This window comes from Buteo buteo, chromosome 10 (assembly GCF_964188355.1).
Source record: "Buteo buteo chromosome 10, bButBut1.hap1.1, whole genome shotgun sequence".
NCBI lineage: Eukaryota > Metazoa > Chordata > Aves > Accipitriformes > Accipitridae > Buteo > Buteo buteo.
In genome coordinates this window covers 33221567-33240797 of record NC_134180.1, presented here as the reverse complement: position 1 = coordinate 33240797, position 19231 = coordinate 33221567, and the positions used below count along the sequence as shown (strand labels likewise).

Here is a 19231-nt window from a genome sequence, read left to right as displayed (position 1 = left end):
AACCACAAAAGGGAGCATGAAAAAGTGTAACTTGCTTAAAAAATACAATCAGCCAACTATGGGAGATCATTCCAGCTTTGCTTTGGCTTCCCAAATTTTACAGAAACTTGTTGCGCAGAGTAGGTAGACACCCTGCAGATATTACCTGCTCAACCCGAAATACTAGGTAGAGATTTGGTGGCGAGAAGTTCCCTTGTTTAGGGAAGAGGACACCTCTCTAGGAGGAGTGTGGCAGCTGTTGAATCCAGCTGCCAGCAGAGGTGTGTGCCAGAGGAGGAAGGGCAGGGAGAAACACACGTACTAGGGACCTGCCAGCCACTCAGGTGGAGTCATTTCTTCAGCAGTGGCTCTGCCATCAAAAGCTGCACAGAAAGGATGTTCCTCACTACAAATGCTACAGGGAGGTTCCTGTGCTTGTGAACTGATCTACAGACACCTCTCATCCAGCACCACAAAGGGAAGGAGTCTAATCCAAAAGCCTTCCCATCAGGGTAATTATGGAGGGTTTTAGAACTGCATCTAGTTGTGCTCTACTCTTCTAGTCTTCTGATCCTTTTCTGGATCTGTTTATGTAACTCAACACTCTTGAAGGTGTCATGAAGGCCTCAAAAAGGAAAGAAGAGACAGACCCCATACTTCCTGATGGAAGCAAGGCTATTTCCAAGCATGAACCACAGAAGTACCTGTCCATGCATTTGCAGCCATCTAGCAGAGGTTACAACCCTGACTGATGCTAGAACCTAACTTCTGGTGGAGGAAAGCAGTTGATCTATATAACATAAACTAACACATAAGAGAATTCCTTAAAATAAGGAAGAAAATGCAACAAGGAGCAAGTACTTTGCACTTACACAGCCTAATCAGATCAATTACACAAGTTTTGTCCACCTGAAGCCTCACTTGAAAGAAGCTCTCCATATGACTGAAGCAACATGAAAGGTTCAGATCACACTTCATTGAGTTAACTCAAAAGCAACCAGGAACGTCAACCACGTGAAGACAGCACAATGTCCACACCAAAGGAAGCAGAAGATTGCGCTCTCCTCAAACTCAGGTGTTTGGCTGGGGTGAAGGAAGAAACTACGCATGCACAAAAAAAGGACAGAAATTAACCAAGTAGCTTTTTCTAATCAGGGCTAGCAGTGACAACAATAGAGGCACACAGACATCCCATGCTCCCCTGCCATGGATTGTAGTGACTATACTACATAAACATAGTCTTTGGCCTTGCATGGTCTCATCAAACCTCTACCTGGAATCACGTACAGATGCAACTTTCCATGCAGACACAAAAAAAGTTAAGGTAGGTAAGGCTACAGACACAGAAAGTGACTGTGTGAGCTTCACTGGGTAGCCTTTAAAACTCAAAGGAGCACTGAGATGCTCCTTCACCTCTGTGCTCCTGATCATCTGCTCTGCTACAACCCAGCAACAATTTAATTTCAGCACAAGGTAACAGCAGATCAGGAGCGCCAGGCTGTCACTGAGCACACGGCTGGCTTTTAAGTCCAACTCCCTTACATAGTAGCCTTTCCCCTTGAGATATTTTAAATTAAAATCCAAGCTGATATAGGAAGAGATCACATCCCATCCTCTTTATTGAACGGAGGGAGCCAGCATTACTTCTCTCATTAGGCATGCGCTACGTGGATTGCTTGCAAGAGACTTTCCTTAGTGCCAGAGGTTCATGCCAACAAACAGTTTAGTAAATCCTCCTCTTTGAGGCCAAAGGGCTGAGTGCAAGAAAAGGGCCAGGTTTCTAGCTAAAATTACATTCACCAATAAAGCTCACGAGAGGTCAAATTTTGCCATAACTCACTCTCTCCTCAGTAACTGATTTCCCCGTCACGGGGAAGAAGCAAAAGAAGGACGAAAAATAAAACGTGTTTGTCTGGGAGCCCTAAGGGCTTGCAGTGCTGGAGGTGCAGAGCAGGTTCCTGGATTCTCATTTATCAGCCTTAAAAGGGATGGAGTGATAAATGCACAACTGGCCCTTTAATATTTTATGCAGGTGCTAAAGCGACTTAGCTGTCACCTTCAATACATCACCAGAGGCTGATACACCAGCTTTCGTCACTTCAGGCTGGGAATTTTTACAATTTCATTTCTATTTCCCTCTCTTCACATATTTCCATGTATTTCTTACTATGTGTAACATATAAGAAGCTATTTTCCTCAAATGATCTCCCCATTCTACCCATTCCTACTCAATCCCTCTTCAGCCACATTTCTCAAGCAAGAAATAATGCCACACTTTTTGTTCAAGACTTGCACAAATTTTGACTCTCATTCAAGAGAGGCAGAAAGCTGAAATCACTTTACATTCTGGCAAAGGCTGAAGGTCCCGCCCTTTGTGAAAGGCAAATCTCCAGGTCCCTCCCTTTAAAGATAGGTAATGATCAACTTCCACAGCAGAACAATTTATAAGGGCCCCCAAAACACTGGCGCACCTCGAAATCCTCCCTCCAGGAGAGTAGTAGCCCGTATCCTCTTCTGCCCACACCATTCGTACTCTTCAAAGCGGTTGCCGTTCTCGTTCTCGATGTCCACAGAGTCATCCTCAGTCATGCATGAACCTTCTCTCTGCACAGGGTAAAGCAGGGGCAGAGCGTTGAAATGCATGAAATAGCTCTTTGGGGTTAATAACTCATGGTGGGATGGAGAAGAAAAGCTGGACTGTTCCCAGAACAGCTAAGTATAGAGCAGACAGCAGCATCAACTCCCGCCCCCCTTCCCAGGGATCTAAATCTAGAATTAAATGGGTGCTGGAAGAACTTGAAAACCTTAAGATCGAAACAAGTTGCAAGGTTCACCATTTTTACACAGAGCGATGAAAGCTCCGGTTCCTACAGCAATGCTGGTGTGCATTTCAACATGCATTCCCCTGCCTTGCATGCACAATTCCCCTATCATGTAAACCACAGATTCCATTGACCGCCAGCAGGAATGTTCTCCTACAGCACAATTTTTGGGGGACCCTGATCAAAAGACACCTCTCTTTACACCATGCACCTCTTGAGGCAACAAGAATGAGTTTATCATCTGTATTGTGGGCTTTTCCTGAGAAACAAGCACAGAAAGTCCTGTGACACAACTCTCTCCCTCCCCTAGGGCTTGCTCCTCCTTCTTCCTTGCTGTCTTTGGGATGAAAAGCAAGAGTACGATTCTGCTCAAATGCACTTCCTGGCATAAAATGGTCATGCAACATTTACAAATACCAGTCTATTACAAAAGAACCCAACAAAAAATAATTCTAATGTTGTCAAAGGCAGAGATCAGAAAGGACTCTTCCTGCTGTGCTACATAGGAAGCATGAAGTCCTACAAAAGGCTTCATAAACTTCAATAGCTCTACCTTTACAGTCTACAACTTACACTTCAATAACAGCAAAAGGGTGCATGAAGTAAAAAAAGTTACTAACGCAACACAGGAGAAAAATCCAGAAGAATCCATCTTCCAAGACAAAGAGAAGTGACTACAGATCTTAGGGAGACAGTTAGCATTGCCTGCAAGCTCAGCAATGTTAGTTTTTGCCCCATGTTAGGTCAACTGCAGACAAAGCTGGGAGTAGGGAGAAGGGAATGGCAGCTGGTGATCCTGCTGCGCCTCTACCTTTGCAAGGCATTGTTCCACATGCCTACTCATCTCCTCCTCGGATCCTGACAGAGGTCGGCTGCAGAGGGGACATACCTGCCCTTCATCTTGCTTCCTCCGTTTCATTTTTCCAATCCGAGCTGCATGGAGAAACCAGGGAAAGAAAACAAACAAACAAACAAACAAAAAAAAAGGAAGACATGTCAAGTTTGTAGAGACACTCTTCTCGCTATTTGCTTAGCTCCAAATAATAAACACTTGACAGAAATGGTAACATTTCACACCAGAAAATCCTGTTGCAACTCCCTATTCTGACCTCTGTAAACAGTACAGAGACTGTTACTTAGCTCTTTCCGGGTTAAATTTGTAACCTGTGGCTGAGTACAGCCCGATTTCAGAAAGGCGGCTACTCACAATTTAGCAACTAGGAAAGGGAATATCTGCTGCATGTTCCCAGGTAAGTTATTCAAATGGTTAAATTCTCTTGGAAGGCTGAAATTTTTTTCAAAGTTGAGTGATCAAGCCACTGAATCCTGTTCTGGATTTTGCCTTCTAAGTCCAAGACCCATTTGCTAACACATCTATTCCCTATACAAGAACTTGCTTAGACCATAGAAGGATGAGGTAGCACCTGAAAAGCCTTGAACAAGGTACATAAGAGCCACTTCCAGGACCCCAGAGCCTCCTGTATACCCTGAATAATTCCTTCCCAGAACATCATGAACAAGTCAGAGCAGCATCTTAGTAGCAGGTAACATTCATGGAGAGGAAAGATATTTGTGAGATTAATGCACCACCTATGCTAGATAGCTTCTGGCTCTCTTATTTTTATTTCACTATTTTCATGTAGAAGAAAACTGGGGGCTATACTGCCTTCTTGAGGGCATGCTCCGGAAAACAAACATGTTAGGAATCACGATGATTAGAAAAAGCAGCCAAGGTAGCCTGTTGCTTAATCCAATCTCTGGTTAATTTGAGCCATCGTTTAATGTGATCAAAACATCTGGAACCAAATCATTTGCATTAAAAAGAACTTCTGTCCTTCATTATGATGGCTTTAGGCAGGTATTACTGAATAACTCAATCACTGGCTGCAGGAAAGTCGTTGTTTAATTAATAAGGAAGGTCAAAATTCTGAATGAGAGACAAGGAAAAGCCCAAGGAAAGCCCATGTGATAATGAGAAACGACACCACCAAAAAGCTGCATTAGCCAGAAATCGTTACTGACATCGTGAGCACTGCAGCATGCTCCGAAAGCCTTCATGCCTGAATACTGTGGGATCAACTGCTTCTTGCAGCCAACAAGTCAGAGAAAGCTGCTGGAATGCCAGGAAGAGAAGGACCAGGGTACGGGAAAGTTTTTGTCAATTTTCTGAAGTGCATGAATTTAGTGCACGCACATCACCCAGTGAATTATAAAGTTTCAGCTGAACACACCGACACAGACCTGAAAGGCTTCTTTCAAGGCTTTCTTGTTGGCTTCCCTGGACTCGGGACTCTCTAGGTTAGGATATACTTTCCTACATTCCAGAATTAGGAGTATTCATCATCCTCTGCATTCTTTGATGTTCCATGATTAAGGCGGCTTCAAATTTGAGTCATCGTCCCTGGAGGTATTCAAAAAGTGCGTAGACAAGGCACTTCAGGACATGGTTTAGAGGCCATGGTTGATGGTTGGACTCGATGATCTTAAAGGTCTTTTCCAACCTAAATGATTCTATAATTCTATTCCCTGGGCATTGCTTTTCCTCACTGAGACAGATTTGTGGGAAAACTCCCTGCAAAATAAATCTCCACTCCTAGAATCACGAAAATGATTCTGCAAATGTGACATTCCTAGAACAAGTGACAGGAACTTGAGACCACAAGAGTGTTTTCGATACCTGGCACTTTGAACAACAGAGAGCCTAAAGTAAACACACGCCACTTTCATAGTTTGTCTAAATTTTATTTGCTGAAGCTCCACAACCCTCTCTTGTGTTGGGTACACCACACCAACAGCTCCACAGCCCACCTGCATCTCCACACACTTCAGGTACTTCAGTATTCCTAGTGGGATATTTTAATAGTTTCCCTTCTAATTTGTCTGCTTAAATCTGTTATTTTACCTATACTGTCAGCTTCTACTCCAGAAGGTAAACCATTTGACTTCCAGTGAATACAAAAGCAAACATCATAAAGTGTTACTGCTATTTTCATCGTGCCCAGATGAATTATGTTCCACTTTTAAATAAAACAATGACCCCCAACATGTCTTCTGTGTTTTCTCTCCCCTTCCTGAACCCCAAACCGCTATCCCTCCTCCCCCTTCAACATCATCCAGCCCTGTTACAGAAGTAGTCAGAGTTAAGCCATGCTCTTTCTGGTTTGCACTTCAGTGCACGAGAGACTTCTGAAGTTCTGGTTTAGTGAATACCTATATCCTCCAGTATGGCTCTTTCGCATAAATTTAGGATGCTCTTTCCTTGCCACACTAGCTCCATAGAGCCAGCACAAAATAGGGTAGGAGGAGGCTGGAATCAGACACGACTTGAGCATTCTCCAGCAAACACCTATCTGACCAGAGAAAAACACATGAACAAAGCCCTCTCTATCCTGATCGCAGACACATCTTTCTCTCGCCTTGTCCTGTTTTTAAACAGGGAAATGTAGGGAGAGAGCAGTTTAATTATTCTGGTAGGACTCCCCGTGGCCCATCAATTGAGCTAAGTCAGTCTGCCTGGCAAGTTTATTAGTATTTTTAACTTTTTAACTGCCATCCTCCAGTCCATGCACTGCAACACTGATGAAAGGGAGACAACTTGTTTTAGGTCTTGCACTGATAAATTCTTGGGACTGTTTTACCAGAACAAGCACCTGATCTACTGTTGAAATGTTAGCGCAGAGCTGGGAGCAGAACCTCACTCTGGTCCAGCTCCATGCAAGACTCAGCAGACAGCCCCCATCTTGGCTCATTTAGCTCCCCCGAGAAGCAGCCCTTTAAGTTCTAATGCCACAAGTGAAAAAGCCACTGGAAGAAAGAGGTGTTGAAAACAAATCCCCCTGCCATTTTCATTCTGTGGTCATTAGCAGCGGCAGTGTTGTGCCCACAGAGGCCCAGGGTGCCCCTGGTGACAGCAGAAGCTGAAAGGGAATGCTGCAGCCTAGGAAGCACATCCCGAGCAGCGTTGTCCCTACCCGACAAGACACGCAGCCCGGCTATCACTTCCAATCAGCGCAGAAGGGACGGAGCAGCCCCAAAGGCAGGGGGTGATTGCGGCGCTGTCCCGAAGGGGAGCAGCTCAAAAGAACACGCAAGTGAGACCACAGGATTGTTAATTAGTGTTGATAGATGCGATCATTTCTAATTAGCTGACTAATCCCTCTCCCCCTTGCTCCTGTCGCAGGAGCATGGGGCGGAGGGGAAGCAGCCATTCCCTCTTGTAATTCAGGAAGATAAAAACGCAGGCAGCGGAGGACTGGATGCAACAAGGGGACGGAGCTCAGGGAAGGAGGTTTTTGCACAAGGCTGATGACCCATTCTTATCTCTGACTGAATAAAGACTCCATAGTTATTGTTCCAGCCTTCTGCCAGATTAGGAGTGCACTAATTTTTATTAGCATTAATAATAATTATTATTAGGCCATCAGAGGGCTTCCAGCACCTTTGAGGCCTCACTTTTAACAGATGTACATTACCCTATACACTGCTCCTGCATGTTCTCCCACAGGTTACCCTAAACCACTGGGCACCCAGGGAGTTTCAGTCACCAGCATATGAATGAGAAAGTAGCACATGGAGGTGAGTAATAACTGGGACCCTCTGCAAGGGCTGAGGTCTCAGTTACTGTTTCTGACTTAACTTTGGAGCTGTGCTGGCTAAGGGACCTGCTCTTCCCTTTCCTAATACGGGGTCTTTTGGGACTATGCAAGGTGAGTAGCTGCTTGCCCTAGAGGAGGAGCAAAATTGCACTTGACAAAGCCTCTACTGCTGAGGGTACACTGACCCCTGCTTTCCCATGGGTGCAGAGAGAAGGAGACTGCCCATCGCTGCTGCCTTATGGGTGGAAGAGACGGAGGATCTTTTCTCACAACGGGCTCTCCCCATCAAGGCTAAAGATCATATTATTTTCTAGCCCAGTAAAACTTCCCAAGAGAAAAGCTAATGGATTTTAGTTTTCACTGGTACTCCCCTCCCCAAGCAAAAATTCACTTTCAGGACAGGGCACTAATTACCTCAAAAGCGCTCTTACATAGCATCTAGCAGTGGACGCTATACAAACCTCTACCGCAGCATCAAAGGAGATGATTAAGTTACTAGCAATATCTCTTATGATTCCCTCCACCAGTTTGAGTGGTCCCCCGAGTCTCATGCAGACATCATTAGCAGCTCCTGCAATGGCAGGCCAATCAAATTAAGTGGAAACATTTTTGTCTCCTTTCCAGTGAAAATCATCTAGCCTTATTCCTCCCCCACCCATCAGCTACAAAAGCACATGACATGCTGGTGGTGGTTCAACAACAAACTGCATGGTGACCAGCTCCACAGGGGTCTGCCCAGAGAGACAGGCTTATAGTCACCACCAAAACAGGAATCAGCTTCTCAGGCAGGTGCAAAAGGAGCTTTGTAAGGACCAATTTTACAACTCTACTGAGAATGCCAACTTTGCGAATACCCCTAAATTTGAATCAAAGATATTCAAGTGCAGGAGTTAGCACCTGCTCTCTGCAAATCTAATAGAGCAGTTATACCTATTTTTGTTAGGCCTATCACAAAAAGCTTCTGCGGGTGATCAACTTATCCAAGAGTGTCTGATCCAAGGGAACAAAGGCAGCAATGGCAGAGCACAAAAAGCCATCTCAAGAACAAGCTAAAGCAAGAAAACAGATGGTCAAGAATTAAACCGTTTCAGACCTTATGTACAATTTGCTGCTCATCTGTCTGAGAGAGAACGTTTAAGGGCCGAACTCACAGAAGGATCTCGGTGGGGCTTTCACATTTGCATGGCCGAACTTCCACACAGATGATTTTCAGCAACCTTCAATCTGACACTGTTCTCCGAGGTTGGCACATACTTAACCTGCTGAATCCATTTTCTGATACACTAACCCATAACTTTGTGCCTCTAATTTTGAATGACTACCTAACTGCACTGCACTGCTAAACTCCATGAGCATCAATTTACAGGGTGGCTTAAAGTTTCCAGTTTGGCAACACTGGAAATAAGGCAAATGAAAGAAATGCCTTCTTTATCACATGGGTTCATCAGGAATCAACACCTCATACTCCTGGGTTCACAAGGACACGACCTCTGCAAAGTGAGTTTAGCACAGGTGAGAGGTGCAGGATTAACTCACTGAGGCTGACAGGGAAGTTCAGATACACTCAACCAAGAGTCTAACAGACTGAACATTAATCTCCTCCTCCAGAGCTTGCAAATACATTCACCTTACAGTTCAATTTAAGTCAAAGGTTTGACTTACAGAATTAAAATTCTGGACTGTCAGGTACCTGTGAAGCATGTAAGTATCAGGACCTAATCATGTTGCAGCCAGGCCAATAGCAGCTCACAGAAGACATCTCCCTCTCTACCTTCTCTTTCCTTCACTGTTGCTGCGCTTACCCAAGTGACCACAACAGGACAGAACACATTGAGGAGATCTGATGGGACTTGGACGCAAAAAGCCTAGGCAGCTGAGATTTGAGTCAAGGACAAGGTGGGAGAAAAGCAAACACCGTGGGTCCCTTTTTATGGGAGGAGCTGCCAGAAGTGATTCTGGGACTCAACTGGTAAGAAGCTTGACAGACATACCAAGATAAACTGCTTACAACAAAATTGAAAAGCACACTTAAAACATAATAAAAACAAAGGAAATAGATTTTTCTTTGACAGATTGCATTTTCTGTATCCTAAGTTTCTTCGGTGCGTCAATAAGGATAGGAAACAAAAAAGAGGGTATCTTTGGACAAGTCCTACATAAATTCTGTCAATGTAAACTAATGAGGATAAGGAAATCATTCTCACAGAGCAAGCTATAAAGTTGCTTGATTAATCAGAAGCTCATTAAAACATAAGATATAGACAAATAAGCATTTTTTTTCCCCCAAAGCACTCAGGTGTTCTCCATTGGAGCAGTACTGCTTAAATGTTCTGATCTAGTTTCACCTTCTTTGTGACCCAAAGCCAAAGCACTTCAGCTAGTATTTCTGCATCCAGCTCCCTAATGTCTGGACCTAGTACTGTTAGGGTGTACAACAGAACAGACAGGAAATACCAGTGTTACAAGGGCATTATATAAATTAACCAAATGCCCTCATTTGGAATATGGCTGTTAGTTCTGCTCACTGTACCCCCAAAAGTATATACAAAAAGAGTAAAAGATTCAGCAAAAACAATGCAAATGCTGTACAAAAGAAGTAGCCTCCCTTTAGATGATGAACCTAGGTTCACAAAAACATCCAAGAACAGGGCCCAAGAGGAGTTCCTAGATCACAGTCTACACAGATTGTGCTGCAGCCCTACTTTGGGTTAAAGTCAAAAGCATAATGTACTACTACTGAGCCAGTTCAGCAGAGCATGCTGCCATCAAGAGCTTTCATTCATACTGAAGGACTCCACAACACCAAGAACCCCACAAGCCTGGCTCAGACTTTTTTTAAAATTTAAAATAAGGTAACTGCACGTTGTTGGCCTAGAAAAAAGGTGGAAGGTGGGAGCTTAGCCCCAGCTATCCAAAAATGATAAAGAAACAGTTTGACATCACTGACTCCAGAGACCTCTGTCACACAGAACAAGTCACTGCAGAGCAATACCTTGGTGCATTTCAGCCATCTGAAGTCTCTGTGTCAGAAAAAGGGTCTACCTGCCAACACTGGCAGCTCATCGCACTCATCTCAGAGCATAGATGTGAGCACACCTGCCAGCAGTTACCTGTAACTGATGCAAGGCAACTCACCTCTTTGTTGTATGACTTAACAGACTTTCAAGAGTTCACAGGCTTTTGGCCCTCTGGGTTTATATTTAAAAATCTCCAAGCTAGCTCTGAATTTGGTTATACATAACTTATCACAGATATAGGGTCAGTAGCTTAATAATGCTTCTATTTGCTTTAGACTATGCTAAACATGTAGTACTTCAAATTCAGGCATGCTATTTTGCTAACAGTACACTCTAAAGCCCTTTGCTATTTTGTTCTATCTTCTTCTAAACTGCATCAGCACAACATCACTGGTGTTATCTCAAACTATCACAGCAGGAAGCTCAAAATTAACAAGCCTCCCGATAACCCTAACAACCAGATTTTGACTAAGTGGTACATATTAGACCAGTTATGAGCAATACAAAAATCAGATGACAGAATATTGTTACTAGTTAAATGGTAAGTTCTGACTTCTCTGAACTTTGGGAAAAGAGTTTCAACTTCTTCAGCTCAAGAAAAAAAAAACAACTTTCAGGCTTTTTCTGATTTACAGAGAGATGGGACTTTCTCTCTCTGCAATAAAGTGACTTCTGATTTGTTTTTTAAATGCCAAGCCACTTTTTGCTAGAAATACTTGTTTACTTGTTGTTAGGAACGCCCAGAAATAAAAGAATAAAAGTAACGCACCAGCATCTGTGGGTTTGAGAGAAAAAAAACCCCAAACAACCAAACACGACATCAGATGCAGAGACGCTTAGACTGCTGGTTTAAAAGTTTACTGCAAGATTCTGCCATGTGAGCCGGGAAAGCACGGCAGCCTGGCCCCGTAATTGAAAACACAGGATTCAGGGCCTATGTGTAAACTCGCTGCTGGGATCCCAGTGGTGAGAACTGCTTCCCGCGGGAAGCCAGGGATGAACGCGGAGGGTTTCCCCCACATCACCCCAACAACGCACCCTGCTCCCCACCAGCTGCACGGTGAGGCCCAGGCGAGGCAGGTCACAGCTCCCGGCCTGCGGGGGGTGGGGGGTGTGCGGGGGGTGTGTGTGTGTGTCACACAACTCGGCCCAACTCTGGAAAGTTTTCCGGGAAGGGGGAGGCGCGGGAGGAGGCCCGGCGGGGCGGGGGCAGCCCGGGTCGCCGCGTGGGACCGCACTCACCGTTCAGCCGGGTCTGCCGGTTCGCTCGCACCCGCAGGAAGGTCTGCAGAGGGGAGACAAGAGCGGAGAAGTGTCAGGGCCCCGCGGGCGGCGGATGCAAACGACTCGCCCCCCGCCGGTAAACAAGGCCCGGCCCGGTCCCCCCCGCCCCGCGCATCACCGGGACAACGCGCTGGCCCCGGGCCTGCCCCCCCCCCCGCCCCGCACCCACCTCTTCCCGGCCCCCGCCGCCGGGCCCCCTCCTGCCGCTCTGCATAGCCGCGGGCGCCGCGGGCGGCCGGCGGGGCAGCGGGGCGGCGGGCCCCGGGGCGGACCCCCCCGCGCGGCCCGGGATGCGGGCGGATACGGCGCGGCCCGGCAGGCGCTGCCGATCAGCCCCCAGCGGCCGCCGCCATGTTGGCCCCGGTCATGTGACCCGCCGCCGAGAGGGTGAAAGTTCACCAGGAAACCGGCGGGGAGAGGCGCGAGAGGAGGAAGTTCCCATGGCAACCGACAGGCGGCAGCAAGGCCCAGCGAGCCCCGGCCAATCAGGACCCAGGGGCCGCTGGAGCCAAGGGGCGCCTGGCCAATCAGGGAGCAGCGGTAACTGGGACCCGAGCGTCTGGCCAATCAGAAATCAGGAGCCTCTGGAACACAAGGGCACGTGACCAATCAGGGCCCAGGGGCAACTGGAACCTAGGTGCAGATGGCCAATCAGAGTCCAGGAGCAACTGGAAGCAGGTTGCCTTGCCCAATAGGGATTGAGCGCCCTTTAGGCCCAAGAGTACTGGCCAATCAGAGCCCTGGGCCCAACTGTAACCCAAAGGCGCTGGCCAATCAGGCACCAGGAGCAACCACTCTCCCACTTTTCTTGCCCAATTAGGAATGGGGGGCCCTAAGGGACCAAGCGCACTTGGCCAATCAGGACCCAGGGGGTAACTTGACCCAAGGGCAGTGTCCAATGGGGGCCCAGAGGCTGCTCCACGGGCCCTGCCCAGCCCCGCCATATTGCCCCCAGGGCTGCTGACCAGGCCTCCTTGGGGGAGAAGGTGAGGTGAGGTCCCGGGGAGAGAAGCCCCGGCCTTCCCGCCTGTCCCGTGGGCAGAACACAGCCTGAATGCCAACAGCATCTGCTGGGGCTGGGCTGGGCAACCCAGCCCGACCCACCGCAACGGCACCCACCTCCGTTTTGGGGCTCTGAAATCTTCCCGGCCTTCCTGAGGAGAAGTGGCCCCTGCCTTAGGCGCGGGGGTACACAGGCTACAGGTGGAGCGCTGCCACCTCCCCTGTGCTTTTCAGCCTCTTCCCCCTCTTTTCCTTTCTGCATTTCAGCAAACGTGGGCAATCAAACCTGGCTCGTGGATTTCTTTCCCATGTCTGCCCCACAGCTGTGGTAGGGGATGGCCCCAGTGGACCAGCCTGAGGGTAGGACAGAGCTAGGGTCTGGAAACTGGGCAACACAGGCTCCTACACACACAAATCCCATTTGTTCCCCACTCTGCAGACTCCCCAGACTTTGTTTCTTGGAATCAAACCTACGTTTTGGGTCTTTGCTCTGGCGCCTGACAGGCTGCCACTCCTTCTTCAGAGGGAAAACACACCCCCCATCCCCCACCCCCCCGATATGTTTTTCCATATCAGAAGACGATGGGCAGTCAGCAAGTTCAGGTGCTGGCTGGTAAGCTTTGTGCAGCGCTGACCTGCATTGTACATCCCAGCGCTCTCTGCAAGCTGAAATGCAGCTGTATTTTCATACATGTGCTTACTTACAAAATCAAAGCTGCTGATTGTTGGTTTTACCCTTCTAATTAATTAAGCTGTCTTTCAGGAGGCATGCTCACCGCTGAGCTCAGGTGGAGGGAGGTGAGCTTTTCCTGGACAAGAATTTTAGGCTTTCAGTTATACTTACTCCACATGTTATTCAGCCACAAATATTCTGTGGGCTCAGTTGACCCATGCAAGGTGGTCTCCCTCTGAGCCTGAAATGTTTTTTTTGTAGTATGGTGAATAACTTACAATTTGCTGTTGATTTTTTTCACTGGGGATTCAGGGTTGTATCTAAATCTAACTAAAATGGCCTTATTTTTACTTGGAGCACAGAAAAAGTCCCGACGGACAGGACATACTGTATCTCAGAGGAGCACCCACCACTGACCCATACCACAAGGTCCTGCACTACAGCAGCTGCCACCACCTCAGGCTGATCAGTGTCCACGTACCAAGTTCCAGCAACCAGGCTTGGCAGAGGGAAGGCAAGGGGATCCCCCCTCCCCACGTCCCGGAGCCACCCCACCACCTTGCTGAAGCTCCCTTTCAGCATGGGGAGCAATGCAAGCAGTCCAAGCACTGTGTGAGCCTCTATTCCTGTAGCACTCCTATTCATCAATCTCCTTCTTCCCTAAATATCCCCATGGTAAATAAGCATGAGGACTAAGAAAACCAAGCCACAGGAATTCTGAAAACCTATATGCCAATAACTCACTTTCTACCATGTTACTAATACAGTGTATATTCATGATTAGATCACAGATAACAGAAGGGACATTCATAATTCCAGCACACATCTGCATATGGAAAGCTAAATTTTGCAGCCCTTAAAGTCACCACCATGAGAGTCTTCTGCTCTGTTTCCTGAGCATTTTACTTGGTAAGCCAGGAAGACTGAATTCTCATTCATATTGTGGCTTTATTAAGGATACGCTGAGGATTTACACAACCCTGGCACCCACTCTGAGGTCCCTTTACACTGCTAGAGCAGCATAACGCAGCCAGCACAAGCGTAAATGAAAATCAGGCCCCAGAGGTCTTTTCTCCCTGCAGTGCAGACTTACAACTCCCATTACACATTTGCATTAAGGGCTGCAACCCTCCATAAAATACACTCACAAACTTAAAACACATTAGAGACTAGCTAGACTCAGCACAGAGGGGGCTTCTGCTGAGAATATTTGTCCTCAAGTATGACATAATAAAAATTTATAGGAATGGTGGACTGCAAGGGACCACCAGTTTCACAGAGACTGAAATCTCGAGTGGAAAGGGAGGGGTGTTCTCCAACAAAGGGAGCCACAGCAGAAGTCTCTTCCATGCCCTTTCAGAAAGAACATGATTTATTTGTTAGCCTTAATAAACAGGCAGGAAAGAGAGCAGGATTACCTGAATCAGGCATTTCTGTATCTTCTGCAGGGCTTTGCTTCTCTTACTTTGCACCAGGTCTCATCGTTCATAGAAGTGTAAAGTGACTGTGATGTGACACCGAGTTATAACTGAAGGCTACATGGGAATATGTAGCAAACAAGGGAGGATCTGGTCCGTATTTGATAATATAACCAATAAATAGGACAGAGGACAGAATAATGGGCAACAAGTGTACTAATCTGCTACTAATAGGACCTACCTTTAACACATGCTTTAACTGAAGCTGCTCGGTTAAGACCCCCAGCACTGGTCATCAGCCTCTCCCTCTGCAGATCTAAGTGCAGACCTGGCACACGTGAAATGGCTGATGCAGGAAGACCCGACCGTCTGCCTGACCCTGGGCACAGGGTATCACTGCAGAGCACCACAGGATACGGGGTGATGGGCTTATGCCAAGCTGGTGCAGCCACAGCCCACCCAGCCTGTCCACATGGCAGGTAGAGTCACACTTGGGTCTGTGCTGACGGCCACCATTAATTTATGTTCAGTTGGAGTCAAGTGTGCCAGCCTGCCCCCAAAATATGGTCAGACTTACAACAAGCAAAGCTGTACTTGTTGCTGCTGGCTTTCTCTTCTTTTCTTGCTCCATCTCCCTCAACTTCTACTCATTGCATCACAAGTCAAGACCTGCTGCTCCTCTGGGCAGAGAGTGTTTTATAAAACATGTTGGCATGGCTGTGGATGGTCCAAAACCATTTCTGTTTTGGGTGGGAGTCACAAGTGAGTTCGCTGGGCAGCAGCACACCAGTGAAATGGAGAATTTTGGCCTGCTGCAGGCTGGCATCATTCACTGTTGTACAAAAAAATCACTTCTCTGAAAGTTTCCCGGTGGCATGGGGTAAGTAATGACAAACATAGCCATGGCAACGACTGAAATGATGAATATAATGCAACAGAAACCTCTGCAAAGATTTAAAGCAGTTTTGCACGGCTGTGGTTTAAAGTCAGAGCTGGGAGGACTCTGTAGACAAAAGCACGCCTTTGTAGCTATATGAGGGACCAAGTGCTCATGTCCCCACGCTGCAGGCAAGCAAGCTGGGGCAGTGGTGCACAGCCGGGAGCTGGGCTCTCACACACGGAGAGCTGCGAGCACTGGGGCGAGCTGGCTCCCTGCCTAAGGCTGAAACCAGCGACAGCATCTGCCTGCTTACCTGGTATCTGTCCGAATGATGGATGTCATCTGAGGAGTGGGGTGATGCTGTCGGAGAATCTCCTTCCCGCTTGATTGAGGCCGACAACAAAATTGACTGCAAGAGAAAGGAGAAATTCATGCTGTGAGCGTTGCTGAGCTCTCTGCCCCTCGCTAAGCTGTCCTCAAAGCCATGTAGCACATCTGCCGGGCTGTGGGGCTGCGCTGGGACAGACTACTGGGCTGTGGGGCTGGCTCTGCTCTTCCCAGGGGACCCTGCCCCACCATGGGAGCGGGCTGCAGGGTCTAGCGAAGTGCAGATGCATCACGCAACAAAAGGATGGTCATTTTGTCCCCAGGTCTGGTGGCTGGGGGCGTGAGGACCACACCAGATATTCACATGGTAAGGCGAAGGCGTGTGGACGCGGAGCGGTGCTTACGTGCCCTCATCCGCCCCTCTAAGTGCCACTAAATCTCTGAATAGCTTTGTAAACTGCACTAAAGCTCTCAGCACCTTTGCAGCGCAACTACCTCTTCCTTCTGTAATGATGCTATTTATTTTAATAAGTAGCACAGAAAAAAAGGGCCTTTTAGAAGGTTAAAAAGATCAGTGATATTTGAGACCTAAGAAATCACTGATAAACTTCAAGTCAATAGTAGGTAAGTCTAAATTCTACACACAGTGAACTCTAGCGGGAAAATTACTGTGGGAGTTTGACAGTGTCTAAAAAAATGTACACTGAGTTGCAAGTGAACTTTATTATTAGAAGAGTTTGAGGAAAAAATGCAATTTAAAATATAAATTAGCTAAACTAGGCTAAATATAGCCCAATACATTGTAAAAAAATGTACACTGGAAACACAGCTCTCCAGATATTTGTTTCTGAGAATCAGCTGGCAAGATTTGACAATAAATGACTGCTCGGAGATGTGTATGTTTGCGAAGGGAAGTGTAGATATCATCTGAATTGGACAGGTCAAGTGTGGTGACAACATTATTAAAAAGCATAATACCTTGGAGAAAGGCAAGTATTCCAGAAACATTTGCCTCTGGGCTGAAATGAAACGTGAAAAAATGTGCATTTTTTGGAAAGATATGAGCAAGTGGAAAAATGACTCAGCATACAAATCGTTTCAGTCAGCAGGATGCGATCCCCTGGACTTGGACAGCTCTCCCGGTGAGAAAAGCACGGCAGCACGATCAGTGTGGGCATGGAGGGAGGGCAGGCTCAGGATGGAGGTGGGGAAGAAGGATTTGGGATGCTGGGTTCAACCCCACAGGAATGAGCTGCCAGCCTCGCATGAGGGCAAGAGCCGCATCCCTGTCTGCACTGCAAGTCTCTGCCATAAAACATGGCTCTACTGGCCATGCAGAGACGTGATGTCCTGAAAGGGCGCGCAGGAGAATTACCTACTGGGGTGCTCAGTTATCTCCCCGGGCATGATCCCTCCTGCCAATGCCGAAGGCTGTGCTGGCCACATCTCAGGGCTGGCACGCTCCTCAGCGCAGCCCGACGGGGATGCCAGGCGCTGGGAGGGCCAGCAGAAGCCCAGGGGCTGGGGGCACGCAGCAAGGGCTGCCCCAAGAGACCAACCTCTGCTTCCCAGGAGAGGAATGGGCAGAGCAGGGGGTTCTCCTGCCTCATATGTTGGCCAAACCCAACTGGTGATCGGTTTTGGTGAGCACCTCATTTATTTCTGGAGAAGCCCTCTGATAACCATGTGAAGCAGAGTGCAGACCCCAAGCTCCTGCTGTTGTTTCTTTATCTTCTAAACAGAGAATGAGGACCATTTCTGAAGAAGCAGGATTGCACATGTCCTACAAAATGGAGGGATGGAGGCTCAAAGTCTTCAGGTGTGACTCAGAACAACAGTCCTGACTGCAGTGGTGCTAACGCCCTTTCCCTCTAATAAGCCAAGCACCCTGGAGCTGGGAGGGTTAAATCCGTTTTGTCTTCCAATGTATTCTGGAGAAGGGGAAAAAATACGCATCTCGCCATTCCTCGGCGACAGACAGACAAACCCTCCCCGCCTCCAGCTCCGCTCCCCCCTCAGCTTCTGGTAGCTCTAATCCAATATTATTATGTGAAAAATGGTTGGGCTAGCTATGGAGACAGTAAATTAAACGTTATGTATTAGTTTTTAGCGTGTGGTCCCAGGAAGAACGCCGGCCCCATTTATTCCACAAACCTCCTGAGCACCATGGCGATGACCTCTGGAAAAACGCAGGGCTAAACTAATCCCAAAGATGTCAATCTCGAGGCCTCTTCTACATACACTTGCAGTTTAGATTAATAAACTGTCTATTTTTAAATTGTGTGCAAGCACTTCAATTCTAAATACCTCACCAGCATGTTAAACACAGCGTTAGAGATGCCAAGTCACACTTCCCCTTCACTCTTAGGAAACTTGACTTCATTTGTTTTTCTCATTTCTGTGTACTGTGCCACACTTTGCCTTTCAGGCAGCTGTGGGGGCAGGCAGGGATGCAGGCTCAGAGGCTAAGGCATTAGGAAAGGCGCTCGCCATCAGGGTGACTTTCATTTCTGCATTAGGCCAGTCTCTCTGCCATCCCAATTTTGGCCTCTTTTTTTCCCCAAATCATTGTGTTGGGGCCGTTTCCCGATGGCTGAGCGGTGAGGACGCATGGCCACAGCGTGCCAAGCCGCGGAGTTGTTGCTCCCGGCACCCACACTGCTTGCTCACTCCCACCCAGGATCCAGGCAAGCGGGGAAGGGGCAGAGATACGATCCCCATCCCTCTCTCAACTGGCACCTGGGAAGACAGCCGTGGAGAGAAAAGGCAGCTTTACGCATGGCCTCCCAGCCCTCGTGCATGCCCATGCTGCAAAGCAGACCCAAATTCTGGCATCCCACCTCAAAGACGTGGCGCTGGGTGCTCTGTGTGCAGACAGGCGTGCCGTACGGAGATGCTCCCTACCTCGGGGACCGGCTGCTTCAGCATGATGGGAACAAGCCTTGATGCCGAGACATCCCTTTTCCCCCTGGGGAAAGGCCACCAGCCAGCTCATCCCCGCAGTTGCCAGTTCAGCCCAGCTCCCCTTCAGGGTGCATCTGAGCGGGGCTATGGGGGTGAGAGCACCCTCCTCCCTCCCTGGTCCCCCCCTCCCCTGGCAAACCACGGCTCCCAGCACCAAAGATGGAGCAAGGGCCTTGTGCGAGCGGCCGTGCAGCCTCATATTTCTCCCTCCCCTTTAAATCATCTCTCCATTGGGTAAAGGCACTCTCTGCGGAGGTTATAAACCCTGAG

General features: G+C 47.8%; 1 protein-coding gene across 4 annotated transcripts in view; it reads right to left on the bottom strand.

The window, feature by feature from the left end:
* RNF220 (ring finger protein 220) overlaps nucleotides 1–19231 on the bottom strand; it is a 237223-nt gene that overhangs the window by 53307 nt on the left and 164685 nt on the right. For 2 of the 4 annotated variants that reach the window (XM_075039296.1, XM_075039293.1), the window contains 4 exons: nucleotides 15984–16079; nucleotides 11656–11698; nucleotides 3613–3734; nucleotides 2451–2583 (listed from right to left, as the gene is read on the bottom strand). In XM_075039296.1, coding sequence (XP_074895397.1) covers nucleotides 2451–2583; nucleotides 3613–3734; nucleotides 11656–11698; nucleotides 15984–16079 — 394 coding nt within the window. Of the gene's footprint in view, nucleotides 1–2450; nucleotides 2584–3612; nucleotides 3735–11655; nucleotides 11699–11866; nucleotides 12063–15983; nucleotides 16080–19231 lie in introns of those variants that run through there. The other 2 variants (XM_075039294.1, XM_075039295.1) reach the window with 2 other exon arrangements.